This window comes from Ceratina calcarata, unplaced genomic scaffold (assembly GCF_001652005.2).
Source record: "Ceratina calcarata isolate Rehan_Ccalc_2016 unplaced genomic scaffold, ASM165200v1 scaffold78.2, whole genome shotgun sequence".
NCBI lineage: Eukaryota > Metazoa > Arthropoda > Insecta > Hymenoptera > Apidae > Ceratina > Ceratina calcarata.
Window position 1 is genome coordinate 87665 of NW_017179105.1, and position 25403 is coordinate 113067.

At 41.5% G+C, this 25403-nt stretch overlaps 9 protein-coding genes and 1 long non-coding RNA gene across 20 annotated transcripts; 4 read left to right on the forward strand and 6 right to left on the reverse strand.

The window, feature by feature from the left end:
• The first annotated feature begins 344 nt into the window (after positions 1 to 344).
• Positions 345 to 3114, forward strand: LOC108630617 (uncharacterized protein C3orf18 homolog). 2 transcript variants are annotated; one of them, XM_018034000.2, is made up of 3 exons: positions 345 to 1691; positions 1972 to 2115; positions 2186 to 3114. In XM_018034000.2, exons 1-3 carry the CDS (start codon positions 1347 to 1349, stop codon positions 2240 to 2242), a joined length of 546 nt encoding a protein of 181 aa, XP_017889489.1. In that variant the 5' UTR covers positions 345 to 1346; the 3' UTR covers positions 2243 to 3114. The 2 variants fall into 2 exon arrangements, with proteins under 2 accessions (XP_017889489.1, XP_017889490.1); XM_018034001.2 differs by having other exon boundaries at positions 345 to 1685.
• D1 (D1 chromosomal protein) lies at positions 3107 to 5497 on the reverse strand. 4 transcript variants are annotated; one of them, XM_018034002.2, is made up of 3 exons: positions 5238 to 5497; positions 4010 to 4240; positions 3107 to 3937 (listed from the first exon to the last, which is right to left on the reverse strand). In XM_018034002.2, the coding sequence occupies exons 2-3, from the start codon at positions 4226 to 4228 to the stop codon at positions 3815 to 3817; spliced, it is 342 nt and encodes a 113-aa protein (XP_017889491.1). In that variant the 5' UTR covers positions 4229 to 4240; positions 5238 to 5497; the 3' UTR covers positions 3107 to 3814. The 4 variants fall into 4 exon arrangements, with proteins under 4 accessions (XP_017889491.1, XP_026674102.1, XP_017889492.1 ...); XM_026818301.1 differs by lacking the exon at positions 5238 to 5497 and adding an exon at positions 4459 to 4659; XM_018034003.2 differs by lacking the exon at positions 5238 to 5497 and adding an exon at positions 4463 to 4658.
• A 509-nt stretch (positions 5498 to 6006) lies between these two features.
• snf (U1 small nuclear ribonucleoprotein A snf) lies at positions 6007 to 7329 on the reverse strand. Its single transcript, XM_018034168.2, has 3 exons — positions 7214 to 7329; positions 6836 to 7077; positions 6007 to 6770 (listed from the first exon to the last, which is right to left on the reverse strand). Coding segments are annotated over exons 1-3 (702 nt in total). The 5' UTR covers positions 7215 to 7329; the 3' UTR covers positions 6007 to 6311.
• A 166-nt stretch (positions 7330 to 7495) lies between these two features.
• LOC108630721 (uncharacterized) lies at positions 7496 to 8353 on the forward strand. Of its 2 annotated transcripts, XM_026818284.1 has the most exons (3): positions 7496 to 7774; positions 7835 to 8042; positions 8097 to 8353. In XM_026818284.1, exons 1-3 carry the CDS (start codon positions 7641 to 7643, stop codon positions 8289 to 8291), a joined length of 537 nt encoding a protein of 178 aa, XP_026674085.1. In that variant the 5' UTR covers positions 7496 to 7640; the 3' UTR covers positions 8292 to 8353. The 2 variants fall into 2 exon arrangements, with proteins under 2 accessions (XP_026674085.1, XP_017889660.1); XM_018034171.2 differs by having other exon boundaries at positions 7835 to 8353.
• Positions 8286 to 8988, reverse strand: mRpS18C (mitochondrial ribosomal protein S18C). The gene is made up of 3 exons (XM_018034173.2): positions 8801 to 8988; positions 8528 to 8735; positions 8286 to 8455 (listed from the first exon to the last, which is right to left on the reverse strand). The coding sequence occupies exons 1-3, from the start codon at positions 8960 to 8962 to the stop codon at positions 8364 to 8366; spliced, it is 462 nt and encodes a 153-aa protein (XP_017889662.1). The 5' UTR covers positions 8963 to 8988; the 3' UTR covers positions 8286 to 8363.
• Positions 8989 to 9176: 188 nt separating this feature from the next.
• Positions 9177 to 10806, forward strand: LOC108630718 (phospholipid phosphatase 5). Of its 3 annotated transcripts, none has more exons than XM_018034166.2 (7): positions 9177 to 9268; positions 9353 to 9534; positions 9610 to 9715; positions 9779 to 9926; positions 9984 to 10112; positions 10196 to 10366; positions 10440 to 10806. In XM_018034166.2, exons 2-7 carry the CDS (start codon positions 9452 to 9454, stop codon positions 10604 to 10606), a joined length of 804 nt encoding a protein of 267 aa, XP_017889655.1. In that variant the 5' UTR covers positions 9177 to 9268; positions 9353 to 9451; the 3' UTR covers positions 10607 to 10806. The 3 variants fall into 3 exon arrangements, with proteins under 3 accessions (XP_017889655.1, XP_017889653.1, XP_017889654.1); XM_018034164.2 differs by having other exon boundaries at positions 9190 to 9281; XM_018034165.2 differs by having other exon boundaries at positions 9193 to 9281; positions 9331 to 9534.
• Positions 10807 to 10910: 104 nt separating this feature from the next.
• Positions 10911 to 18203, forward strand: slmb (beta-transducin repeat containing E3 ubiquitin protein ligase slmb). 3 transcript variants are annotated; one of them, XM_026818283.1, is made up of 8 exons: positions 10911 to 11028; positions 14684 to 14918; positions 15014 to 15200; positions 15284 to 15740; positions 15829 to 16202; positions 16310 to 16388; positions 16472 to 16646; positions 16719 to 18203. In XM_026818283.1, the coding sequence occupies exons 2-8, from the start codon at positions 14774 to 14776 to the stop codon at positions 16727 to 16729; spliced, it is 1428 nt and encodes a 475-aa protein (XP_026674084.1). In that variant the 5' UTR covers positions 10911 to 11028; positions 14684 to 14773; the 3' UTR covers positions 16730 to 18203. The 3 variants fall into 3 exon arrangements, with proteins under 3 accessions (XP_026674084.1, XP_017889651.1, XP_017889652.1); XM_018034162.2 differs by lacking the exon at positions 10911 to 11028 and adding an exon at positions 11035 to 11541; XM_018034163.2 differs by lacking the exon at positions 10911 to 11028 and adding an exon at positions 11035 to 11541 and having other exon boundaries at positions 16472 to 16613.
• LOC113465034 (uncharacterized) lies at positions 12049 to 12434 on the reverse strand. The gene is made up of 2 exons (XR_003389873.1): positions 12304 to 12434; positions 12049 to 12213 (listed from the first exon to the last, which is right to left on the reverse strand). It is a non-coding gene; the product is annotated as an uncharacterized LOC113465034 (long non-coding RNA).
• Positions 18204 to 18989: 786 nt separating the features above from the next.
• On the reverse strand, positions 18990 to 20747 carry LOC108630722 (oxysterol-binding protein-related protein 11). The gene is made up of 2 exons (XM_018034172.2): positions 19900 to 20747; positions 18990 to 19765 (listed from the first exon to the last, which is right to left on the reverse strand). The coding sequence occupies exons 1-2, from the start codon at positions 20129 to 20131 to the stop codon at positions 19410 to 19412; spliced, it is 588 nt and encodes a 195-aa protein (XP_017889661.1). The 5' UTR covers positions 20132 to 20747; the 3' UTR covers positions 18990 to 19409.
• A 15-nt stretch (positions 20748 to 20762) lies between these two features.
• On the reverse strand, positions 20763 to 25370 carry vret (vreteno). 2 transcript variants are annotated; one of them, XM_018034115.2, is made up of 13 exons: positions 24944 to 25370; positions 24643 to 24691; positions 24295 to 24563; positions 24087 to 24233; positions 23883 to 24015; positions 23636 to 23802; positions 22864 to 23460; positions 22574 to 22787; positions 22223 to 22501; positions 21614 to 22151; positions 21350 to 21516; positions 21032 to 21272; positions 20763 to 20937 (listed from the first exon to the last, which is right to left on the reverse strand). In XM_018034115.2, the coding sequence occupies exons 1-13, from the start codon at positions 24970 to 24972 to the stop codon at positions 20789 to 20791; spliced, it is 2979 nt and encodes a 992-aa protein (XP_017889604.1). In that variant the 5' UTR covers positions 24973 to 25370; the 3' UTR covers positions 20763 to 20788. The 2 variants fall into 2 exon arrangements, with proteins under 2 accessions (XP_017889604.1, XP_017889603.1); XM_018034114.2 differs by having other exon boundaries at positions 22864 to 23535.
• Positions 25371 to 25403: the final 33 nt, after the last annotated feature.

The following is a 25403-nucleotide window of genomic DNA, read 5'->3' on the forward strand; positions in this document are numbered from 1 at the left end:
AGCTTGAAAATATCATGATAATTATATAAATTATTTTATTTCAAATGTTTTTCCCGAGGAACGACATTTGATTTTACAGACGATATATTTTAACTGCGATTTCCTTTGTCTGCTAGCCATTGAATTTAATTAAAAATGATCCTGGTGATTCTCATGGTTTTGTATAAAATAAGATTTAATATAAAGCTATTTGTAAACTTACAAGTTATGACAAAGTTTTGTAATAAAGGTGATGTTACAAGTAGAAAAACTGCTACAACATTTTGTTTATTTTCAAATTTATATATATGTACTTAGCATCCATGCGTATAGGAAATAGTAAAACATGTACGCGCATATGTCTATAGATATGACGCAGTGATAACTTTGTGGAAATTTCGGGAGTGTCTATAGATCAAATCCACTTTAACTAATTAAATGATTTTGTAAATAATTATATAATATTATCTGTTTGCACGCGTCGTGATAACTATAGGATCGATACAAAGAAAATTGTTTAGATAAGAAGCATCCATAGACATCTACGTGCGAAACAGTTCGATAGTTTGTGGCACGTATATACATATATACACGTACATATACACAGCAAGTATACGTGTACAACGGTGTGCTACTGTGTTTTTACGTATATAGAGTGCATCGAATGCATGAGAGCTGCATTGCAAACTACGATATTGAAATGAAATATTAATAACAGAAAGGAGAAACATACGGTCGTGGCCTGTTGCTACTTGTGCGAAAGATGAATAAAATGTTCCGGAAGGAACGTTCTGTTTGCAGAAGCAACAACAAGTCAAAGGAATCATATTTATTTCAACAATAGAATCAAACGAACGACGAAAGCATGTGCTTCGAACTTTAAACGGATTTTCCATCACGAGTGATCGACACGATTCTATACCAGAAAGATTGACACATTAGGAAGGAGAGAAATGCACAAAAGTTGAACAAGAGACAAAATTCTCATCAGACCACTTTTTACGATTGATACTACATTCGTAAAGATGCACAGTTATTTATTAGTTTGCAGACTCGACAACAATGTGATTTCCATTTGATTTCGTTTAGATTTTACAATTATACGAGCATGTGAACAAGTATGCTCACTCAAAGCCGATACAAAATCGTGGGTCTTGGTGCGTTTGATGTAGTAATAAAGAAATGTCATTGATGCATCAACGATTAGTGTTATACCCGATGCATATTACGTTTACTACGGTTCTAAACGTAATAGTATAGAAAACGAGCCAAGCATTGAGTCTCTGAGACATCAATAATGTAATCATTGACAGATGTCTGTGTAACAGATTTTGAAAATAATTACGATTCCTTTAATTGTAATCGCGATGAACGAGGCGAATCAAGTTATCGGCCACACGTCCGGAACGATGTCTGATGATAGCAATAAAAATGAAACCAGCACGATGGCATACAACATGTCCAACGAGACGTCTGAGGTGTATGTATATTCCACAGAAGAAAATGGGAATGCTCAACAGCTATGGAACGCTTCAAAGGCCACGGTGCCTGATAGTACAGTAGTTTCCCCCGATACTTTGACCACCGCCAACGTGTACGTGTCTACGACGACAGAAATGTTTGATGAGTTTGGCCCACCGGATGGAATAGAATATATTTTTGTACCACTCGGTGTAGTGGTCTTTGTTATTGTGTTATCAGCTGTGGTATGGGTAGCGATATCACTCTTGTACTTTATACATAATCTTTTAACTTTCACTTACAGAAAAGAAAAATGATAAATGTCGGTCGATTCAGCAAATACTTGGATAAATATTCTACATTAGGTATCATTACACTTCTGTAGTTGGTCAGCTAACGAATATCTAAAATTTGTCTAGTTCGTAACGTTCTCCCAATAAAAGTAAATTCGTTTTCTGTTGAAAGTTAGACGACTCACTCGCTCACTGGATACTATACTAAATCGTCTGACAGTGTATTATGCTTTCAAAGGTAATCATTATCTCGAGAAAGAGGAAACTGGAACGTTTAAGACACAGGCTTATGCCAATGTATAACTTTGATCCCGGTGAAGAAGAGGAAGACGACTGGGAAACTGAATTGTTGGAGGAATGTTACAACAATCATCAAAGACGTGTATGTACAATAAATTATGTGTATGCGACTCGATAATATATGTATATTTGACGTTTGAACATTGTTATAGCAAGGATATCAGTCTATGGACACTGAAGAGAACGCCGAACTGTTTGGAAATCATTGACAATGAATCAACGATAGTATCATTTAAAAACTTGCTATTACTTGCAATCATCACAGATTAAAAATTCCAACATTTATTAGTACATAAATAAATATCGTTCGAGGCTACGAATGGTGTTTGTATACACAAGTTTCGATTCAGAGGATTCAAAGTTTTATATTCCAGAGTACAAGTATCTAAATATTAGAATTTCACTCGTCACGAGATTACGTACTGATTCGTAAGGAAAAAAGAAAGAGTTCATTTACTCGTCCGACTATAATACCTCTCCATCAAATGGATTTACGATGAAACGTAATAATTTGGTACCAGACGAGTAACCAGAGACCAAAACGACTGAGACGTTTCATTTCTGTTCATTCACGTTCACTGTATACTGTTTACAACAGTTGTGTCATAAATGTACAATTTTTGCTATGCGCTTCAATTTCGATTATACATATTTTTTCATATCCGTTCCTTCGTCAAATGTCTCGCATCTGTGAAATCGAAACGTACGCGTTCGGCCGAATATTTAATTTTTGATGACGTCGAGTATCAAGCATTTTTTTCTCTACTTGTGTTTAGCGATAAAAGATTCTAGTTCCATAGACGGCGAATTCGGTGTTTAACAGTACGTAACGAGTATACTTCCTAGCACTAAAAGATTACTTTTCTGCCGAGTAGTCGCACGCAGATTGTATCTACGTAATATTTATTGTTGAATTCTTTTTCCGATTGTTTACGTAGTATTGACTTGACAACTTTTAGGAATGCGATACATTAAGGTGTATTTTAGCATTGTAGCTTGGTAAGAACAGGAGAGTTTATGTTAATTCAAAGTGTATTATCGACGAGAGAATCATGTATAATATAACGAATTAGTAAGAGAATCGTTTAAAAGTTTATTTACTTAAATACAAATTTGACATTCACACACATGTTGGCCTCGACAGAACGACGTCGAATCTTTGCTCGTCCAAATTTTAATCGAAACAAAAGACACTTGTTGTACACACGAGACGCATCACTTTTATTTATTCCTACTTTTTACGTGTCGACGTCGTTGGATCTGTATGCGGAGATTTTGGCGAACAAGAATTACGATAGACAAACCAAAAATGAAATGTCAATTGTATGTCGGCGGAGAAATAAAAAACCATGTCAGCCAAAACCTTCGTCTTAATTCCAAGCAAGTTTACGATGTTGAAATTTTCGAACGTTCGAAATTTTTGTTACCACGTTTAAATATACTGATATATTACAATCTCATATACTTGAAAGAAACTATTAATTACATCAACGATTACAAAATAATAATAATAAAAGACTTGTATTACTAAAAATAATAATTGCACCTCATTTCGTCACGTTTCGTTCTGTACAATTTTTCCCAGTCGTTACAAAAATTATATTTTCAGTCAACTTCCTTGGAACTCGAGCAGTCGTCTTTCCTCGTTTAAATAATATTATACTGCTTCTTTAACATGTAGATTATTATATGAAAAGCAAACTTAAATATTTTAAACTTGTTACGAATTAAAAAAAACCTTCAAAGAATCATCCTGATACGTTGAACATACGTTTCCATGTTCAATTCTCTTCCTCCTCCTCCTCTTCGTCTTCCTCCTGCTCATCTTCCTCCTCGCCGGTGCTTTCTGGTTTCTCCTCCTTCTTCTTGGGTCTACCACGTCCACGCCCCGAAGGCTTTCCTTGCTAAACACGCGCGTGACACAGAATTTTCAACATGAATCTTTTGACAAGAATCCAGAATACACACTCTCGTACCTTCTTTTTGTGAGATCCCTTTGGTCGACCCCTCGCTTTTTTAACAGGCGTAGGGGACGCGTCGTCCTCGTTGTCAGATTTCGCGGAACGGACCACATTGTTCTTTTCTAGAGCGGGTCTTCCTCTTTTTTTCGCTTCTTTAACGACAGTTTTGTCTGTTTTCGACGGCCTCCCTCGCTTCTTCTTCTCCTCGACAACGGGTGAATTGTCGTCCGACATTCTCTCGCGTTACTGCGTAATGAAAAAAATCTTTTTAATTGTTCCTCGGCCGAGTCTTAACGTGACGAGAATTTGTGTAAACGCAGAAAGACGCGAGCTTAAACGGGAATAAATGTACGTTTATTAATATTCACACATTTTTCTCGATAAAACCGTTTCTTGCAACGTTTCACCTCACATTGTTACACACTTTGACCCCGCGTAAAAAAAATGTAAACACGCGTGTATACCTACAGGGTGGTATCGATCTCTCAAGTTTCTCATAAAGCTCGATAGATTCGAAATTTTAATCGAAATTCGATAATCGTGGGCGGTAAATTCGTTTACTACGAGTCGACAAGAGTGAACGAAAAATACTAATCGCGTTACGCAAATTACGCGCCCGTCCGAACATTGTAAAAGCGGCGATTCTGCCGATGGGCCAATTACGGTTGATTACGAAACAATTATGCAGAATCGATTAAAAACACCTGGCGATACATTATCGTGCGCATCGTACCGATGAGAAACGCGACAACGCGTACATCAATTGTAACGGAGAAGAATATTTATAAAAAAAAAGTGCGTTATGAAATTTCCGCGCCCGCCATTTTCAAATACATCAAGTACCCCCCCTGATAACATCGTTTTTCTCGTACGATAACGACAATACAACATTACATCGGACGACAAGCACGTTTTTAATACGTATTCAGAACGTCCAAAGAATGATGATTGAACGGCAGCAGACGATATTGCAAACAAATCACGATAGCGTCAGTCGCTACTAGGGACGCCATCGCGATCGAGAAATCATGGCAACACACAAGAGTCGTGGTGGCGTCCATCACAGACTCCTTTATAAATGAATGCGCGAATATCTCTGCAAGTAATGACTGGTTTCGCGCGAAACATTCACCGAAAAATCGTAAAAAATACAGTCTACGAGTATTTTTATCTTCCGACGCGAAGCGCAGACACGGTTCGAACAGACACGATATTTACCGGAGAAAAAGCCGTCAACACTCACCCCCAACGTCTCGTGTATACAGAGGACAAAGGCAATCGTTCAGCCGGTGCGCGCGCGAGGGAATCGAAGATACTCGTGTCCTTTCTTGATCGCGTTCTATATCGAGACTCTTAATACTGGCTAAACGACCTGGAAAGTCGACGAACAAACGTCTGCCCTTTAGCGTCGAGTAGACTGGACGAAGCTACGGCCTTTACCTCCGAACTCTGTACTACTGCTGCTGAACGAATAGCGAGACACGACTGACGCGATCGAGACGATGCACTGTATCCCGATTCGTTCGTTATCCCAAGATGCACTCCCCCACTCTTGACAAAACGCGCCTGCCGATTCCCGCCAAAATATTACGATCCTTTTTAGAATTACGTCTTCTGTTCGCGCGCGACTCCTCGGTTACTATTCTAATACCGACAGATCTGGGAAAAAATTCGACTTTCTTGAAATGTTGGACGTGACACGACTGTTCATGTTTGTTAAAATTAAGGAGATTGGTTGGCGCGCAAATACTGCCTCGTACAGTAATGGTGGACGCGTTGCATTTTACAACACTGTCTTAAATAATTGAACAACACTCGAGCGTTGCCTGTTTTGAGGGAAGGTGNGGGGGGGGGGGGGGGGGGGGGGGGGGGGGGGGGGGGGGGGGGGGGGGGGGGGGGGGGGGGGGGGGGGGGGGGGGGGGGGGGGGGGGGGGGGGGGGGGGGGGGGGGGGGGGGGGGGGGGGGGGGGGGGGGGGGGGGGGGGGCTGTGGTTTGGTTCAAAGAAGATTGAATTAAAGAAAAATATCGTCACTTGTTATTAATTTGGTTCGTATAAACGATTGCAAACTTTTGCTGCTAAAATTAAACAAATCGCAGTTGAGAAACGTCATTCATCTTTTTAATTATTATTTACAGCGTAAACTTGTATGTATACAATTGCATGCACAACTTTGTGTACATACACGACTTACATTTTCGTAAATTCTTCGTACGAGAAATTCTTCAGTTATACTCGTATCGCGCATACTTTCGTAAATATCCAACCATACATTCTTCGACAAACGTACCTCTCCATACAAAAACCGCCACGTACCGCTTACTTTTTCGCAAACGAAATTTTCATCGCGTGAGACGGCGTAATCTTAAATCCTTGGAGAGCGTCCTTCGCGGCCCCGGATTGAACCTCGTTCTCGAATTCGACGAACGCGATATCGTGTCTGTTGGGCACTAGACGCACTTCTTTAAAACCAGGGAATTGATTAAAAAGCATGGACAACATCATCTCGCTGGTCTCGTCGGGCAGATTGGTGAGGAACAGAATCTGATTCGGTGGCTGTTCTGGCACCGCAGCGTTCACCAGACCTGGATGCTGTGGCACGCCTGCGTGATAACCGATCTGTTGTGAATGTTTAGCCTGTTCCTTGGCCCGTTTCTTGGCACGTTTAGCCTCCTCGTCGGCAGCGGGCACAATTCTTTTCGGCTTCTTGGGTCTCTCTGCATAGGTGCCTTTCATTTTGGCAATAATATCACTGTCAGTCTTTGCGTATTGTATCCTCTGAAACACGCACCAGTCAATGACACAATCGCAGTCACATGTGTAATGAAAAATCGCGCCCATACCATCGGCTTGTCGTAAAATGGAAATCCTTGCATAGACCTCAAAGCATTCGTAGCGCTCGCAATCTCCTTGAAAATAACAAATGCTTGGCCACGCATTTTTAACGTCTTTAGCGCTACGATGTCTAGTATCTGACCAAACTGAGAGAAGATTGCGTACAGCGACCTTTTCAACTCTTCCTTTTTGACTTTTTCATTCAAATTGTTGATGTAAATTGTGTTGTTTGGTCTAATGTCCATCGCCACTGTATGAAAAAAACAACAGGAACGAAAGTTGAAACGGTCGATAGAGATCGAGTAAACAGAGAATGAAGCAATTGATTGATTAAATAAATGGAAAACATTTCTTGCGGTACGATGATAAAAATTAGATCGACTTACTTGATTAGTATTTGAAAATAAATTTTCCACAGTTTTTATGCTATGTTTAACAGTATCTTTTGTGTACTAAACAATTGTACTTGGTCGGCGTCACTCGCTTCTGGGGGTTAGGTAGAGGCATGAAAAGGTACAACGCTACCGTGTATACATGTGTATACACGTGTATAGGGAGAGAGAGAGAGTGAGTGGAAACTTGATGTTGAAAACATGGCACATTAAATGTGTAGACGATGAGATATGGATTCAAATTTTCAATTGTAAATAAAAATGTTTCCCACGAGTGGATTTAAAACCGTTAATTAAATTGGTAATTTAATCGAATTCTCGTGAGAACCCCGTTTCAATAGAGTAGAAAAGCAGGAGTAATATAAACGAGTTTGCAAAGTTTGATTGTCAATTTGCATTAATAAACATTGTCACAAGCGGTATGAGTACTAAACCGTTTAAAAATGGTAGAGGCGTCGATAAACCTTTCTGTTCTCCGTTTACCACTCCTCATCGGAACGACGACGATAAAGGAATTCTGATAGATGCTCCACGAGCGAGTAAATCCGAACCATTGTAAGTAGACGTTGTATATCATCATCTCGAGCTTTGATTAATCGTCTTGTCGTGAGACAGGAAAAGTTTGTCGATGAAAAGACTATTTGAAGAAACACCGCCGCGTAAAAGATCGCGATCGAGTACAGAAAATGACAACGACGATCGGATCTCTGAAGAAAAAAATAAAGTGTTGTATCGATCCGATTTAGAATCGTTGAAAGAAAGGATACGAGAGAAAGAGGTGTCTCTCGCCGCTCTAAAGACCAGTCTGTTGTACAGAAAAAAGGTGAGAGAAACGATTGAACGTGACGTGTTGTTTATAGAAATTATTTTTCGACAGAACGAGGACTTGGAGGGTGCTATAGAAAAATGGATAGGAGGTTGCCAAGCGGCCCTTCAGGATTATCAAGAGCATCTGAGAGAACGCAACGGCCAGAATGTGTCCATGTCTGACATTTTATCTTTCTTTGACATTACTCCCGACAAAGTTTGTTACTCCGTCGACGATGATACGTTTTCACCACGGAAATGTTGATGGTACATTTATTATGATATTTAAGACACACGATTGAAGTAAAAACTAAAAGTACTCCACTACAGACTTTATTTAATATTTGTGGGGCCTGAACGGTGCGTTGGGATTAAACAACATTGGGTCGTTCACAAACTTTGGATCTTTAGTCATGTATCCCATTAATCCTGAAGCAAATCAACACAATGTAAAGTAAAATGTATAAGATATATAAGAGAACATTTGCTAACGACGATTACCACATGCTTGTGCCTTTACAATCTCTTCCTCCACCCTCTTTTGCTTATGTTCACACAATCCTGTTATGTGTTTTCCGTATATTCTACCCGTGTAACGGCTTTGGAATTGAGACAGTAAGCGAACATTTTTGTAATCAGGTTCAATGTTCAGTTCACACAAGATACAAACTCGCCGTTCTTTTTTAAATGGATTCTCAATTTCGATCGGCTACAAGAACGAAGTCATTTCTATAATGCAACATTTAAACGTTCGATGATTCCCACGTATATTACCATATCCTTGTTTTCTGTAGTTGTCGTCGTCGTCGTCGTCGTCGTCGTCGTCGTCGTCGTCGTCGTTCCATTTGGAACACGTGCCTCGTTAGTCTCGCTGCGAATTAAGAGTGATTGAATTCTATTCTTCAAGATTCGTGTATTAATAAAAGTCGAAATCATTTTCGTTTGAAACAATTGCTACTGTCGTTGAACAGATAAACCGAGCCGCTCGTTAAAGTTTTACTTGTCACAAAAAATTCGTATCGTAGATGGTCTTGTATGACGATCAATTTTACTAGGTATACACCTGACGACAAAGTGATGGAACTAAAGATTGCTGTGGCGATGGCGTATTGTGGCGGATCAGTTGACTGATGATGGCACGTGGTGATGGCACGATAATGGTCGACCATGGTCGACGATGGTGGAGAGAGAAAGAGAGAGGGAGGAGAGAGATAATCGAGTCGACGGAAAATATGCTTAAATGTATCGAGAATTGGTGCGATGAAATAAATTTATGTTTAAACCAGATGTAATATTCGTAATAGTTGCGCGCACATCTCTTTGCAGGCACCGTTAATCGATCCGTATGGTACGATGAATCGTCTGCGTTCGTACAATTGTTTACGACGAAATTGTTTGGCGGTAACGTTCGCGTGATCGTTCGTAATGGGTATTACGGTTGGTAAATATTTCTTGGCGAGACACGGGTTCGACGCATTGCTGCGAATTATATTGATAGGATTATTTGTGTAAGTAGAATTTTCATCTTCCATGCGATCGAGTAAAACCTGATGTTGAGAATCAAACTTTTGTAATCCGCACAGTGAATTAGAGAAAGCAGAACCATTTACTAGAAAGATTCACGATGACGAATTATGGTTGTATAAGAACCCAAGAACCGATTCCTACGTTTCGACGTCCGTATTATGGGTAATGCATTTAGTATTATTTTTTATGACGGAACAATCGCCACGTCGTACGTTTCACTTTCAGCCTTTGGTCTTCATGATGCCAGCTGTAACGATTCTGTGTTTTTACACAATTTACAAAGACGGTACCGATTTGTTGCAAGCAACGTTGTCTGTGACATTGGCATTAGGTTTGAACGGCGTCATCACAGACGTTATAAAGCTGATAGTCGGTGAGTATGGCCGCTCGACCGGCTGTTTAAAAGAGTGAGCGACAAATTTGTCGGCAGGTCGCCCTAGGCCAGACTTTTTCTGGAGGTGTTTCCCCGACGGCAGAACGAATCCAGATTTTAAATGTAATGGAAATCCGATCGCCGTGAAAGATGGAAGGAAATCGTTTCCAAGCGGGCATTCCTCGTGTACGTATCAATTAGTGGATCTTTTCACGAGACGAGATTGATGAAACATCATCATTAATGGATTGTTATTGCCCATCTTTCAGTCGCGTTTGCGAGCTTTGGTTTCATCGCGCTCTACGTAGCTGGCAAACTACACACGTTCAGTTTGCTAGGCAAGGGACAATCGTGGAAGTTGTGCGCGTTCATGTTCCCAATCTGTATCGCTCTTGTCATTGCATTGAGTAGAACTTGCGACTATCATCATCACTGGCAAGGTAATCACGTGCGTTTTATATCGTGCCGAGAAACACGATGTGTGATAATGTGTCTCGATTTCGAAAATTCTAGACGTAGTCGCTGGCTCGGTGATTGGATACTTTTTGGCCCACGTGTGTTACAGGCATTATTATCCGCCATTAGATTCCCAGGTGTGTGACAAACCGTACGCTGCTCTCGCACGTCAAATCCAGTTGGAGAGCACGAGGAGCAAGAACGACCAAATCAAATGGATTTAACGCGAGAGAGCCGACTAATTCCAAAGTCGCGTTTCATTCTATATACAATTTAATTCCATTGTTTTTTAATCGATTTACAAGTTTAACGGGTGGTGTGTGACACGCGGTAGTTACGAATGTATTGCTTTAACGAATGTATTGTAAATACATGTTTTTCGTACTGAAAACAATGATCAATAAAGAAAACCTATATTTCGATATTAAAAGCGAGGCGATCGTTCGGCGTGGCGGCGGTGGCGTAAAGTGTGCGCGGACAGACGTAAGTTAGCGTGCGACCGCGCATAGAACGCCATTTTGTAAGTTTTGCGAGCGGTGCGCCATCAAATCGGTGGTCTTCAACCAGCCAGGGCTAGCAGCAGTCAAAGACAGTCAAAGAGAAGCAGTGCCGAACGCGCCAAAGTCGATGGTGTTTGTGCTTCTCGGTAAGGTTTTTCATCTCGGCGGTGGCGGCGGCGGCGGCGGCGGCGTCGGCGGTTGACGTCTTTGTAATTTCGCCTCCTCCGTTCCTCGTGCATTCGCTGAAAAACTCGTAACATCGGACGGCCGATATTGTTCGCAGCGCTTCGCCGCATACAAGTACTTTATCTCGTGTATGCAGAAATCGTGGAGCTGCACTGTCGACGATTTCTCAACCCTTGCGTGGTGAGGTGACATAGTTATTTACGAGCTGTTGTGTTGGTGAAATGTTGTCTCAACTTCCTGTAGTAGTAGTAGTAGTAGTAGTAGTACAAGACTCGTCGTGAGCGTCGTCGTCGCTCGTGTTGAATAGTCAAAAGCCAGTGTTCAAACCACGGTGTTTTATCCATTTTCCAAAAAAACGTTCCGCCGAGCTGAACGATCTCTCGCTCGTATCAACGATATTGTGTCAGCTGTGCGTGAAAATGATGAACATGGAGACGGACGAAATTATCGAAGACACAGATACGAATCTTCAGGTACGCAACGTATACATTAGTATTTTTGACCCGAAACCTACCGCCATCTTATGCTTCCTTACGATGGAGAAATTCACTCATGTTCCGCGATTAACCGTTAACGTTCACGGCCGCTCGTATTTCTCAGCCGAAGCCGCGTTTGTTAATCGAAGAACGATTGGCTACGAGAGGTTATATAGAATTCGATCGCAGCACACTGTCATGATTGTGATGTTTGTTTCTTCATGTCTAATATACGCGTAGGCAATCGCGTACATTCAACGATGATGGTTACATCGACATTTACGTCGGACCTTTGCCTGGCATCGTCTTTGACTTGTTCGTACGAAATTCTCTTTACTGTCGTAACGGGCACGCGTAATTTCAAATAAAGTTACAGAAACCCTCGTGTAGCAATCGATACGATTCGGTTCGCATGCTTTTGTATTCGAGTGAAACGTACTCGTCTAATTGAATTATCGGGACGTTTGTACGATGGATTTTTTACAATACAAAATGATGAATATGTGTGGTAACAACGATTTTATTTTCAGGCCCCTATTAAATTTTTAGTCACGCTCTCTAGTCGATGGATCTTGGAGACGCGCTCGTTTTAGTTTTATTCCTATATCGTAAACTCTGTTGTTTTAATCGTAAATTTATCTGTGAGCCGTTGTTCGATCGTCTCTGTCGCTAGAACAAAAAACAGGTTCGTGAACACGAGCTCAGCTGACTGAGAACAATCAATGTCTCGGTTCTCTCTCTCTCTTTCTCCCCCTTTACCCTTCCTTTTCCCGTTTCTTCTGCGATTCCCAATTTTTTTAATAGCGCTTTCGTAGTCCGAGCCAGTACGTTGCTCTCGCGGTCTAATGGTAAACGCTCGAATAGAATCCACGTTTTAATTCCTCGACACTCTGCACCGTCTCGAATCAGCAGTCGTTGTGTACAAATCAACGATTGACGTTTGTCACTTGTCTTTGCCACAGAAAGCAATATTGATTTGTACATACCGGGTTGGGTGGAAGCCAAAAATGTCCAAGAATGTTGAAGAAATTTTCGATCCGCTATTGTTAAAAATAATTATGTCGTTCCTTTTAAAGATTGTGCATAAAGATTGGGTAGCTATCGTTTCTCGAAATTAGATTAACTCGTTACTCTCTGTCCTCACCAAAGGTCCTCGAAAGTTCTTCTCGCTTGCAATTAGAGTTAGCTTAATACAAACGATCTTGCCTGTAGACGTGACTTGCCGAAAAAAAGATTAGCCGTACAGTACTAATAATGACTCATCGTTCTGGTTTCATTTGTTGCCGCATAACGTTCGTCGCACAGCTTTAATTCTTTCTTCTTGTATCTGAAAGTACTTACTTGTGTACAATAAATGAAGCTTGAAGAAGAACCATCGTACCACCACTTTTTCGACTCGGGCGTACCGGCGGCGGCGGATGTATTCCGTCAATTTTTCTACGCACACACACACACACACACTGTTGAGACTAGTTCTCTTTTTCGTCGTTTCATATTTGTTAGAGGGATAAAAACACCTACGTTTGGCACTACACAGATGTTAACAATCAAGGACGACAGGAAATTTCGAAACGTTCCCATGGTTCGGCAGCCAGTTCATTGTTGGACGAAATTATTGAAATGACTGGTGTCTCTAGGTTTTATTGCAATCTCCACGTTTCTGTGAATTTCACTTTCGCACGCGTCAACATTTTTCTAATAAATAAAACTCACAAGGCTTACTTTTCTACGACTCGTTGTTCGTCTCTATCCCTTGTAATTCGACCTGCTCGCGCAGGTGGCCGGCGATAGTACCGGCAGGTAGTAGTGCAGGCATTTCGAAGAAAAATATCCTCCACTGTGGTCGTACTGTTGCTGCTGTCGATATCGGTTAATCAGCAATAGAAAACGATCGTTTCTCTCGTTCTCCAGTAGGCCGTTTGTTGTCCCGTAAGCTCGATTCGTTATCTCGTAAAAGGAGCGTTGTACTCTTTGAAAAATAGAATGCAAACTCGTTACACAATCGAGTACGAATTTGACGTTTCGCATCGCGCCACTGCTGAAATATATTATAGGAGACGGAGGAGACGGTAAAAGGGATCAAAGAGAGGACAAAGAGACACAAAGAGCACATAGATTCGACACGAGTTCGCGATCCCGTTATACCGGGAGCACAGCACCGCGAAGAAATATTTCCAGGTGATCTCGGCCTCGGTCACCGCAGGACTTTTCAATGTTGCCATGCTACCACCTTTTACACTCGAGTGATCACACGACGGTATCTCTCAATTTGAACAACGCACGACGACGCATGGATATTACAATGTTAATCATCGTAGAAGCTTCCTACGCTGTCTTGTAAACAGTTCGAAGCTTATACGATCATAGTACCGATCTGACAGTGATTCCTCGCAATAGTGTCGTTAAAAATCATACGGCTGTCACGATTCGACACAGTGGCCTTTTACTCTGTGCAAGTGTCTAATCACGCTTAACGAGAGTACGCGTCTGCTACAAGGGTTTTCGCCCGCAATAAAGTATAGCAAGCGTTAACGAATATGTAGGTCAAATACGAAACAAATCGGATAGTCCTATTTTTTCCATATATAGAAGACGATCGGGAAATGTACACGTGTACGTTGTTGCTTCTACTGTTTTCTCGTTACTCACTGCTACAACGTCATCAACATCGTCTTCGTCAATTACGTCGAGTAAAGTCATTCGCGGTTGAAAGAAATCACTTGTAAATGATGTACAATTTTTAATGAATCATCAGGATTACGATAAATTGTAGCTATTAATAGAGTGTATTGTAATTGGAAAGATCGACTTGTACGAGGAGCGTCTTGTATGTACAAGAGAGTCTATCTGAGGTCAAGAACCTGATACCACGCTCCATCTTAAAATACGTACACGGCAACTTTGCTGTTATTTTGTATGACACGTAAACATCGCGTCTTACTACATAGATCACGCGCGTATTCGTTTTCACATTTTTTTCGAATATATATGCCAAAAATTTGTATCCGACTACTTTTATGCGATTTTTCATGCTTGTGTCAGCAAATGCGTATTTCTCTCTCTCTCTCTCTCTCTCTCTCTCTCTCTCTCTCTCTCGTATCTGAGTAAAGACAATATTTTGTGTACTATGTGTTTACAGTGTTCAATAACAATATTGTATGACCCTACTCGCAAGAAAGAACTACCGTCAGGAGTGTCTGTGCAGTATAGGCAAGAGAAGGAGACGTGTATGAAGCTGTTTGAGAAATGGAGCGAACCGGAACAAGTTGATTTTGTCGAGCAACTGTTGACAAGGATGTGTCATTATCAGCATGGCCACATCAACGCATATTTGAAACCAATGCTGCAGAGAGATTTTATATCTCTGTTACCGAGTAAGTACCATCACCACCACCATCACCACCCCGCCTATATGGAAAAAATGGTTTGCCGAGTGTGCGATGTATAAAGTTCGTGTTCTCATCGTTAGAAAAGGGATTGGACCACGTAGCGGAGAGCATTCTTTCGTATCTCGACGCCGAATCTTTAAAGGCTGCCGAATCGGTGTGTAAAGAATGGTACAGAGTGATCAGCGAGGGAATGCTCTGGAAAAAGTTGATCGAATGTAAAGTTCGGACCGACTCGATATGGAGAGGGCTCGCAGAGAGGAGAGGATGGTCAGTAGTAGTAGATGTGTGTCATGTTCCGTGGTATCCGTCTGTTTCTACGTTGTTTAACGCGACACATTCGCCCCGTTTAGGATTCAATATTTGTTCAAGCCGAGGCCGGGCCAGAGTCATCCGAATCACAATTTCTATAGGTCCCTTTATCCGAAAATAATTAAAGACATCGAGAGCATAGATAACAATTGGAGAATGGGCAGATTTAATCTACAGAGAATAAACTGTAGAAGCGAGAACTCGAAAGGCGTGTACTGTTTGCAATACGATGACCAGAAGATAGTCTCCGGTCTTCGAGACAACACGATCAAAATCTGGGACAGGAGTACACTCCAGTGCATCAAAGTTTTAACAGGGCACACCGGCTCCGTCTTGTGCTTGCAGTATGACGACAAAGCGATAATATCTGGTTCGTCCGATAGCACTGTACGAGTCTGGGACGCTAATACCGGAGAGATGGTTAATACACTGATACATCACTGCGAAGCTGTTTTACATCTTAGATTCAACAACGGGATGATGGTCACTTGTTCAAAGGTTCGACCGTTCTTCTGTATATGTACACACGTCGATTTATCATGTGCGAACAAAGAGGAGGAGTAACAATTGTGCTTGTCGGCTTTAGGATCGTTCGATTGCTGTGTGGGACATGACATCGCAGACAGAGATCGCGCTGAGGAGGGTACTAGTGGGACACAGGGCAGCAGTGAACGTTGTCGATTTCGATGAGAAGTATATCGTTTCTGCTAGTGGTGATAGGACTATTAAAGTATGGAAGACATCGACCTGCGAATTTGTGCGAACGTTGAACGGACATAAACGGGGTATAGCGTGCTTGCAGTACAAGGACTGCTTAGTAGTTAGTGGTAGCAGTGATAATACGATCAGACTATGGGACATTGAATGTGGTGCGTGTTTGCGCGTGTTGGAGGGACACGAAGAATTGGTCAGATGTATCAGATTCGACAGCAAGCACATAGTCAGCGGGGCATACGACGGGTGAGTGTCTCGAGAAATATTCTAGCGTTTATTTTTTTTTCCACACACATATTAGCACGGTTGTACACAGTTTTAGTAACGTTCGTTTCGTTTGGTTCGTGTTACAGAAAGATCAAGGTCTGGGACTTGGTAGCAGCATTGGATCCACGCGCTTTGACTAATTCGCTTTGTATACGCACATTAGTGGTGAGAAGACATTTTCTAAATCCCTAGTTCTAGATCGTATCGATCGAATTGGCGTGTTTCTTTTTTTTTTCCCATGTAAATAGGAACACACGGGACGCGTGTTTCGCCTTCAGTTCGACGAGTTCCAGATAGTGTCGTCGTCGCACGATGACACGATACTGATATGGGACTTCTTGAATTTCAATCCAACGAACGGATCCGTGTCGACAGCAATAAACGCATCAGGTGTGAATCAATCCGATACTAGATCTCCATCTCGTAAGTACGATAAGAATGTTACTCAATGTCCGATTCCTTGTGATTTCTAACAATGTGAATGTTTTTCAACAGCGTTCGAGTGACGCATCCCCATGAATATTCCTTCATTGTGATATAATTGTAAGTCGGATATAATAATGTTCAAAACGCGGAGATATGCGGACACGTTTGTTTCTTCTTAAACTCGTCGGCAGGTCGTCGTCATCCTCTCTCTCTCTCTCTCTCTCTCTCTCTCTCTCTCTCTCTTTCTCTCTCGAGAGATCGGTCGGACTCCATCTCGTTTCATCAGACGAGTGATCAGTGAGAGTGAGTTCAATGTGAGTTCACGATCGGTGTGCGATCAGCGAATGGAGATTATACGAGTCAGTGGTGTCCAGTGGTGAATAGCGCCTAAGAAGGAAACAGAGTCTCTCTCTCTCTCTCTCTCTCTCGGTCATTAATTATTTTCGTTTTCGATTTGCTGTGAAAAGCAAAAGTAATTCTCCAAAATAGGATTATACATGTATATGGGATGACACACGAAACTAATACTAATGCGAATTAATTTATATGCGCTTGACGCACTGCGTTTAGTAACGAACAGTATAATTAAAAAAATCACGTAAATACATCCCATGGATGTAAATAATCGTTTGCTTTGGCCATATCTGGAATTCTTCTACGCTCTATGACATGATAGAAGTTGACCACATTTTTCCTATTACTATGAGAAGAAAGAAAAGAAAGAAAGAAAAAAGAAAAAGACTTGCGTGATACGTGAAGAAGATGAAAAAACGTTTTTAGGGAGGCTGGATACACTTAATAAGACGTTAGCTGTATTATAGTAAAGATTAATGAATTTTTTTTTTAAATGTAATTAATTTATGGTAAGGAGATTGTAAGATGCTGCTGATTGATTGCGCTCCGAGTACTTACTCAAGTGTGTATGTGGAAACGACGGACTCGATACGTAGGAAGATTATTGTAACTGTATCGCGTTTCATTCGTCTTCTAAATCTAGTTAATGTGAATTATTATTATTATTATTATTATTATTATTATTATTATTATTATTCTACTACCCGTGTTTAGCGTTATAGATGTACAGCCGTTGATCGAAAGAGCATAATAGCAGTTTTTCATGGACATAATCTTATGAAATTTATACATTATGGATCGAGAAGTGAACGAGAAACTAATCAACTTCTGCACAGTCGTTCGTCAAACAGCATTTGCATTTAATTATACAAAGTTTCAGCAGCGTACCGAGACGTGTAAATAATATTGATTCGTAAAAGAAAGCAATATAGTGACTCTGAAGTAATCTTAGCTGCTACGAAGAAATTATTATGTTTTCATCAACGTCGCCTGACAATTCGTCGTATTAGTCGATTTTTATTTAAGACACCGTTGATCACACATGTTTTGAGTGGTTAATTGCAAACGTGTGTTCTGAACAAATATGGTGCGAGTCCAAAATATAATTGTCATTCTCGAGGAGACCATTTTAAAAACCATCTATCGAAGATATCATTTTTATTCCTACGATAGTATAATAATAAAAAATATTTTTATCTCCTTGGTATATCGATCAATAGAATAAAACGTTATACGTTCCCAAAATTGTCAAATACATTTATATATATATNATGTGTGTGTGTGTGTGTGTGTACACACACACACGCGCGCGCGCGCGTACATATATATGGAGATCCGGTCCGGCAGATTTTTGTAGTATACCGCATGTTGAAAAGTCTCGGAAATACTTTGACAAAAGTATAATAATGTCGTAATAAAAGTGTGGCAGGTATTAACGTCGTTGCTTCGTAAGCACACTGTTCGTTACGCTGACGTACTTCTCACTCTGATGGATCGGAGCTTCGGATGAATTCGAGTTGTAATAAACGATTCGACGTTTGTCTCACAGCTTTCGTCAACGATTACGTTTTAACACGTGACATAAGACGAAAGTATGTATTTACTCGAATTCGAAAAAGTTCTGTAACGAACCATGTGTTTCAAATGTGTAACATAGTTCTGATCATGATTTTACATTTATATCGTGACAAAGGTATTGTTAAGGGAACATTGTGATCTTTATAATAGTCGGTATACTGACATAAATTGAAGTATGAATTGAATTAAAATCGCAAAGAAGATACCCAAGCAACAAAATGCAACTTTAGTCGAACGAAATATATATAAATACGCATCGCGTCGTCGTACCTTAATTACAACATACTTCTTCAAAAGTAATGATGCAAAATGATTTTGCACCCCAGTTATCTTTATAATAAACATAAGTTTCTCTGTCATCGGTAAAAGAAATTACATTATAATTAATAATAATAATTAGACAATAAATACGTATGAAACGTACAGGAGTAACTCTTCTTTATTTGACGTACTATACTACGTAATAATCGCGAATAATTTGTTATCAATTCGTATGCACACAAGTTCGCGCACATTGTTCTTTTACATTATTTTTTTTAACAAGATCTTCAACGAGTAACGAGAACGAGACAAAGCACTTGCATTTAAAAAAATCTTACAAACAAATTACAAGTTTTGTATCACCAACTTGGAAGAACTGTATACGCGGGATCGTCGCGGGATCGTCGCGGGATCATCGCGGGATCATCGCGGGATCGTGTCGGGTAATAGGCTTAAAATATATTCTGTAACAAATTAACTGAAATGCATCCGATGAGTTTTTCGACAGCGACTAATGATAGAAAGAGGAACACGTTCTCACGGGTCCTTCACGGGTAACGTTTTTCTCTATTGATACAATATATTGAGACACTGGTTCAACGTGTGTAAAGTTGTATACGCCATTGCTTTGAGCACCAGCAGGTCTGGGTCCAAGTTCAAACTAGAGTTCTCGATGGTTTGCGCTAACGCGAGATTGTGCTTCTCCACTTTGCTCAGTTGTTCCTGACAATTGGCGAACGCGTCCAAGATTTCCAGCTTGGCGACCGGCGGGGTCCTAGCAGAATTGGTAGAATGTTCCCTCGGAGGCAACGGGGGGTGGCAGCTGGCTATTGCCCTCGTATACATCTCTGTGACAGCTCGTAGCTTGTCGACCCATTCTTGTCGAGCACGGGCATCCGCGGCCCTTAATTTGATCATGTCACCTGCAACACGACGAGTCGGATATACTCGCGCATAAATGCACGCGTATACGGTCGCCGGTACGGTACGCGAACGAGTAAACTGCGTACGCTGGAACGAGAAAAAGACAACCTACAAAATGTTCTTTCAAATATACCTGTAGCAGAGTTAACGGTAAATGTGTTGGAATCTTCGTCGCTCGGGGCGATCACGGCACCGGCCAAATATATAGAACACCGTGGTCGTTGATTTTTTTCGGATTCGCTTAGAAAATAATGCAGTTCGCCAGTCTCGGGACTGAGTATGAACCAACGATATTGCCAGCCTTTCATCGCGTTCGTATATTTATGCAACAGACCCTCGTAGGGGTGTCTTATTTGAACGTTCATCGCATTTATTGTTCGAATGGTATGTTGGAAGCCTCGCGATTATAAACATAAAAGTTGGACCGTTGATTCACAGCAGCGATCTGTCATCTGAACTGACTGACCGCGACACGTCAAGGAAGGCTAGTCGAATGCTTGTTATACGCATCGTAAGGGAGGTTGGGAAGGAAGGTGAGACAGAGACGTCTGCATGATTCAAATGAATCGATGTATTTTCGTTTAAAATTCCACATACAAAAAATGTAATAAATCTCGGAGTTGTCGTTATTAACAAGTGTGATTAAACGCAGTACTAGAATAGTTATCGTTAGTACAGTGCGTATGTGTGCACTCCGTGGAAGGTGCACGTAAAACGTCAACAAAAAATAGAATATCGAATGAAGTAAATAAAAGGGTGTTGTCTACAGTAAGATCGATTTCTTCTATCGTCAATCAACTTGTTGATAACAAACGAGTCGTCATGTGAATTAAAGCCGTAAAATAAGACTTAGGAACTCTTTGATCACTACTACAGCTAAGACTATAAAAGAAATGAAAATATGATATACTCCTTCGTTGAACCTTCCTCCTCAGTCTTTTTCGTCAACGTAGTAAATACTGATTGGTCCCCTTGCCCACACCCCCCCCCCCCGCCCCGCCCGGTGTCCCTCGCTCGCTGTTTTATACGGACGGTAACTCCACGTCGAATTGTCCACTTTCACTGTCGAACCGGACGATCTTTATTCTTACAGTACTGTCAGGGACAATAAGTTTGCCGATCTTCTCCTCTATTTCACGAGGATATCGTCCTCGGACAGTCGGCGCCACGTCTGTGCAGATACAGTTAAAATTACAGTTGCAATTGTCGCGTCGCGTGATAAAATTAACGAGTGAAAAGAAATATTTCCATTTCCGTGTACTCACTGACGATGTTGCAAATGTTCGCCATCGCGTTAGGCGCGATAAAATCTTTAGGCATGAGCCGTATATTTTCATGGGACACGACCTCGGTGTTTCCGAAATCGATGAAAAACACGGAGCTCGATGTGGCGGTATAGTTCCGAACTGTACACACTGCACGGTACCATCCGTTCAAGTATGCGGCGAGACACAGCTCCTTGTCCCGTGGAATATAAGATTCCTTCGCTTCGCAATATTCAGCCATCTGTAAAGGTATGAGAAAACAGAATACGTGTACACGAACAGCGAACGGATACGATTCGTGTGAGAAATGAGACTCACCATTTTTGGCATAACGTCGTAAACGTGAACCATCAGGTCACGATCGAAGGGGCACATTGCATACTGATAGCACTCGTTAATAGTGTACAGTGTCAAGACTTGAACGGTATCGCCGACATTTCCCAATGGCACCGCACTCAATTCGTTCGACATGTAACATATTTTTTCTGCGACACGTAACGTTTTCACATTTAATTCATTGTTGCTTAAGATGATGTAACTCACCCACACCCCGTAAAATGTGTGCGTATCTTTAATAATTACCGTCTTCAACCTTCTTGGACGCCGGGGTTAGCAATTCGATCATCCTCTTATTAACGGTCTCTCCGTTAGATTGTATTAGATATACCCCGTCTTTCGAAGGTACACCGTCGAACTTGCAAACCAAACGGACATCGGTCGTTGCCAAAATGTTCAAATACTCGTCCGCCTCCTTTGTGAGAGGGACGTCGGTCGGAACGTCTTTCAGTATAATTTTCGACGAACAAGATCGCAACAGTTTCAAATCGTCGGATATGGTCTTTAATCTTTTTATATCGGTGACTTCGGAGTTCCCAAAGTCGATGTAGGATATCGTTATCTTCTTGTCCTCCTCTATCTTCGTAACTATCGCACGATAGAAATTGTCATCGATGAACCGGGCTAGGACCATTTGCCCGATAGTGGGCAATTCAGTCAAGCTCGACGACTTCTGAGCACATATTCCCACATTTCGCATAACGTGATGGAAATATTCTATCTCTTCGCTGTCCAGAGAACGAACGAAATAATGCACCGGGCTCCGGTAAGTACTGATGACCACCTGCGGAATACCATGTATTTTTTTTTACCGTGTCACGTACGAACGGCTTTGTACGAGTCGAAGTCACATACTTCATCCCCACTCTTTAGTTTTGCGAACTCCAGTGTGTTTTTTTGCAAATCTTTCTTCACGGCATTTCTGTCGGTCGACGGTGGTGATGATGATGATGATGATGATGATGGTGGTGGTGGTGGTGGTGGTGGTTGTGATGATGATGCTGTTGGTGCTATCCACGGCTTGACAGTGGCCTTTATCGTATTCTGCTGTTCGTAACAAAGTTCGATTTCGACTGCACCTTGTTCCTCCTCCCCCGTTCGGGCAGTGACTTTAAATTCTATTTGGTTATTCTCCTGCAAATTATTGAAGTAAGCAGTACACGTACACATCGTACGAAGCGCTGTGTTCGATTTTTTAAGGCTCACCTTAAATTCATGTTTCGCGTCAGTAATCACTTCACATGATGCGCCGAACACACGAATATCGGAATATTCACTGGGACAGGCCACAGTTTTGTCGACCGACACGACTGTAGCTTCCTCCAGCACAGCCATTTCCGAAGAGGATAGGGCATACCCTCTGAGCCAATCGTTTTCGGTGCCACTTCTCAGGCCGCACATTAAATCTCCAACGGTCGGTCTTGTGACAAAAATTAACAAACAATTAATTACAATAGAAACAATAGCGATACGTTCACCAATTAATGGAGATGTACTTGTGATTTCTCGAATTCTGTGCCGCTTCTGCACATTTCCGGGGCAAGTCGTCCAATAATCGTGCATAATCCCCAATCGCGTTGTTCGGCAGAAACGTAATGCCGTAGGTGCCATTATTTATTTTAGAATGTATCTCCAAGACGCCTATTTCTCCGACAGCTACAGTGTTCACTACGCTTTTTAATTTATTGACCGACTCACCGCCGCCGCCGACAATGCTGGTGGGAGTTTCTGATTTTGCATTCGGAAGAAACGGTCCTCTCGCAAAGGATATGTCTTCTTCCATCTTTTCCCACTTCTTTTCACACCTACTCGACTGTTTCGGGCCATCGTCCTTAGCAGCATCCTTACCCTCGTCGAATGGTTGTTTGGCCGAAGGAGTTTGCTCGGGTATCGTCGTATTCTCAATCTCATTTTTAATTCGCATACTTTGCTCTCTCGCGAGTTTCGCGCGTAAATTATTACCGACGGCCGCAATATCGGATTTACCTTCTGGATCTTTCGAGCCACTTTCGCCAGAACATCCATTTGAGCGTTTCAACGCGTCGATCAATTTTTTTGGTTGCCGCAGAGGTGCGTGACTGTCCGAAATTTTCCTGCCGGACGAGTGTTCTTGTTTAGACGACTCTGCTTCTACAGGCACGAACTGCTGCACACTTGTTACTAAAGCTCTAAACAAGGCATGCAAAACGAAGAGATGTACTAATAAAAAAAAAAGAAAAACATCTATAGGGTTCATTAATCGTCGTTGTCGACATTGAGGAAACATACGGTAACTGTAGACAATTATCCTTATGTTCGGGCCAATCAGTTTGCTGACAAATCTTACTACAATAGAAAGTATGGCATCTTTCGCAGAAGAATTTGGTTAATTTTGCGCATACTTTGCAATTTCCTACTCTGCCTTGCATTTCATCTCTGCCGTATTCGTATAAACCCTGTCACATTGAATTTCCAAGCAATAGAATCGTGCAGCCTGCATTCGTTTATACGACACGGCAAATTATTCTATACTCACGAAAACACGTTTCTCGTATACTCTGTTGATGTGATGGTCAATCTCTGGATTCGAATCGGGAATCTCGTACAGCATATAACCGCGGCCAAGGGAAACGTGTCTCTTCCCATCCGGAGTAACAGTCAACTGTCCTCTGAGATGTTTACGGAAAAAATTATTAGGCAGTGTAGACGATGTACCGAGAGCAACTACTTGAAAAAGTACCTTGTCCACAATGCGTTTGTGCTCTCATACGGATCTGCATTCGAGCATATACCATTCAACAATCCAGGACCATTCTCCGCTACTTGCTTCAATACTCCTGGATGGGGTCTCACGTCTACAGGTTTCGTTCTTTCCATTGTTGGTGTCCTACACACGAGTTCTTTTACACAGGTTCAAAGTAAAGAGGAAAAAGAAAGGGCGTACATACATAGACTTGTTTGGGGTCACAACGTTTTTTCTGTTAGAAGTTTCGTGTTCTTCACGCTTGGATACAGGAGTAGACGTTTCGTTGTATCCCAGTTCACCGTTCGTTCGTTTCTCAAACGATACTTTTAAGCGCAACGGTACTTTATTGTTTAAATCTCTAATAGCACTTTCTGCCTCAACGTATGAACCGTAAGTGACGTAGGCCCATCTAGGGCGAAAGAAATGCCCCTTTACGATCCCATAATGGTCAAAAATCTCTAACAATCCATCCTAAATTATGAAATATAATCTCGAGTTAAAAGTATATTTACGGACACACGCGAGTAATGAAAAAAAATTATATCGAGACCTCGTTCAGTTCGAAGGGTATGTCGGTGACATACAACGTGAATTCCTCGCTGAAAGATAGAAACGTGAGTAAGAACTTTTAGAATGATTTTAAAAGAATTCGAAACGCGCGAACAAAAATTTAGGAACACGCGATCGCGTAAAAGGATCCGACACACGTGATCGTGATACAAAGTAATGCACGCGGTATCGTGTGCGCAAGAAAGTAACGGAAACTTTGACAAAAACAAGATTCGAAGCTTGAAACGACAATTACTTTGCTAAGCACATGTCAATTGTACAAAATATATGATCGAGCTTACTTGGTCGTTGGATTAGGTTTGTACGCCATATTTTTAGCGTGCTTCTGACTTCTAACTGTGCGACTACCACCTGCTCGATCAACAAAAGAGAGCGTTAATTAGAATTTACACCACCTCGTATAAACTAGCAATTGTCGATATCGAAACGGCAGGGGCCGAAGTAGAACAGTGTAGTTCGTTACAGTTCGTTAGTCACCTCGAACAAACACGACTCACACGACTGAAATGATTTCAAACACGAGTCATGTTACGTTACACGACCCCGGTTCACTTTCACTTTCACCGAATCCAAAGGGACGATGTGTGCTCGGAGTTCACGATCGTGATAACGCTAGATGACGCCACCCAAAATCGTTTGAGGTACACAATTAAAATGAGCCATAGTGGACGGCCACGGGCCACGCCCACAGGGGCCACAACGATCGCTGCTACTCGCTACTCGCTACTCCTTGACCAATTG

Bases quoted from the DNA above. Each gene is read 5' to 3' on its own strand.
- LOC108630718 (XM_018034166.2), top strand. From the start codon at position 9,452: ATGGGTATTACGGTTGGTAAATATTTCTTGGCGAGACACGGGTTCGAC. The intron at 9,927-9,983 runs GTGAGTATGGCC...ATTTGTCGGCAG, and splicing joins CGTTATAAAGCTGATAGTCG to GTCGCCCTAGGCCAGACTTT. The intron at 10,367-10,439 runs GTAATCACGTGC...CGAAAATTCTAG, and splicing joins CTATCATCATCACTGGCAAG to ACGTAGTCGCTGGCTCGGTG.
- vret (XM_018034114.2), bottom strand. From the start codon at position 24,972: ATGGCGTACAAACCTAATCCAACGACCAA. The intron at 22,788-22,863 runs GTACATCTCCAT...TTTTGTCACAAG, and splicing joins CAGAATTCGAGAAATCACAA to ACCGACCGTTGGAGATTTAA. The intron at 21,273-21,349 runs GTGAGTCTCATT...ATACCTTTACAG, and splicing joins ACGACGTTATGCCAAAAATG to ATGGCTGAATATTGCGAAGC.
- slmb (XM_018034162.2), top strand. From the start codon at position 11,488: ATGATGAACATGGAGACGGACGAAATTATCGAAGACACAGATACGAAT. The intron at 11,542-14,683 runs GTACGCAACGTA...ATGTGTTTACAG, and splicing joins ACACAGATACGAATCTTCAG to TGTTCAATAACAATATTGTA. The intron at 14,919-15,013 runs GTAAGTACCATC...TCTCATCGTTAG, and splicing joins TTTTATATCTCTGTTACCGA to AAAAGGGATTGGACCACGTA.
- LOC108630617 (XM_018034000.2), top strand. From the start codon at position 1,347: ATGAACGAGGCGAATCAAGTTATCGGCCACACGTCCGGAACGATGTCT. The intron at 1,692-1,971 runs GTAGCGATATCA...ATGCTTTCAAAG, and splicing joins TGTTATCAGCTGTGGTATGG to GTAATCATTATCTCGAGAAA. The intron at 2,116-2,185 runs GTATGTACAATA...ACATTGTTATAG, and splicing joins ACAACAATCATCAAAGACGT to CAAGGATATCAGTCTATGGA.
- mRpS18C (XM_018034173.2), bottom strand. From the start codon at position 8,962: ATGATTTCGACTTTTATTAATACACGAATCTTGAAGAATAGAATTCAA. The intron at 8,736-8,800 runs GTAATATACGTG...TCGTTCTTGTAG, and splicing joins CTACAGAAAACAAGGATATG to CCGATCGAAATTGAGAATCC. The intron at 8,456-8,527 runs GTAATCGTCGTT...GATTTGCTTCAG, and splicing joins TGTAAAGGCACAAGCATGTG to GATTAATGGGATACATGACT.
- LOC108630721 (XM_018034171.2), top strand. From the start codon at position 7,641: ATGAGTACTAAACCGTTTAAAAATGGTAGAGGCGTCGATAAACCTTTC. The intron at 7,775-7,834 runs GTAAGTAGACGT...GTCGTGAGACAG, and splicing joins GCGAGTAAATCCGAACCATT to GAAAAGTTTGTCGATGAAAA.
- LOC108630722 (XM_018034172.2), bottom strand. From the start codon at position 20,131: ATGAACGTTCAAATAAGACACCCCTACGAGGGTCTGTTGCATAAATAT. The intron at 19,766-19,899 runs GTATATTTGAAA...GTCGTGTTGCAG, and splicing joins TACCGTTAACTCTGCTACAG to GTGACATGATCAAATTAAGG.
- D1 (XM_018034002.2), bottom strand. From the start codon at position 4,228: ATGTCGGACGACAATTCACCCGTTGTCGAGGAGAAGAAGAAGCGAGGG. The intron at 3,938-4,009 runs GTACGAGAGTGT...GCGCGTGTTTAG, and splicing joins AGGGATCTCACAAAAAGAAG to CAAGGAAAGCCTTCGGGGCG.
- snf (XM_018034168.2), bottom strand. The intron at 6,771-6,835 runs GTATGGGCGCGA...TGCGTGTTTCAG, and splicing joins CATTTTACGACAAGCCGATG to AGGATACAATACGCAAAGAC.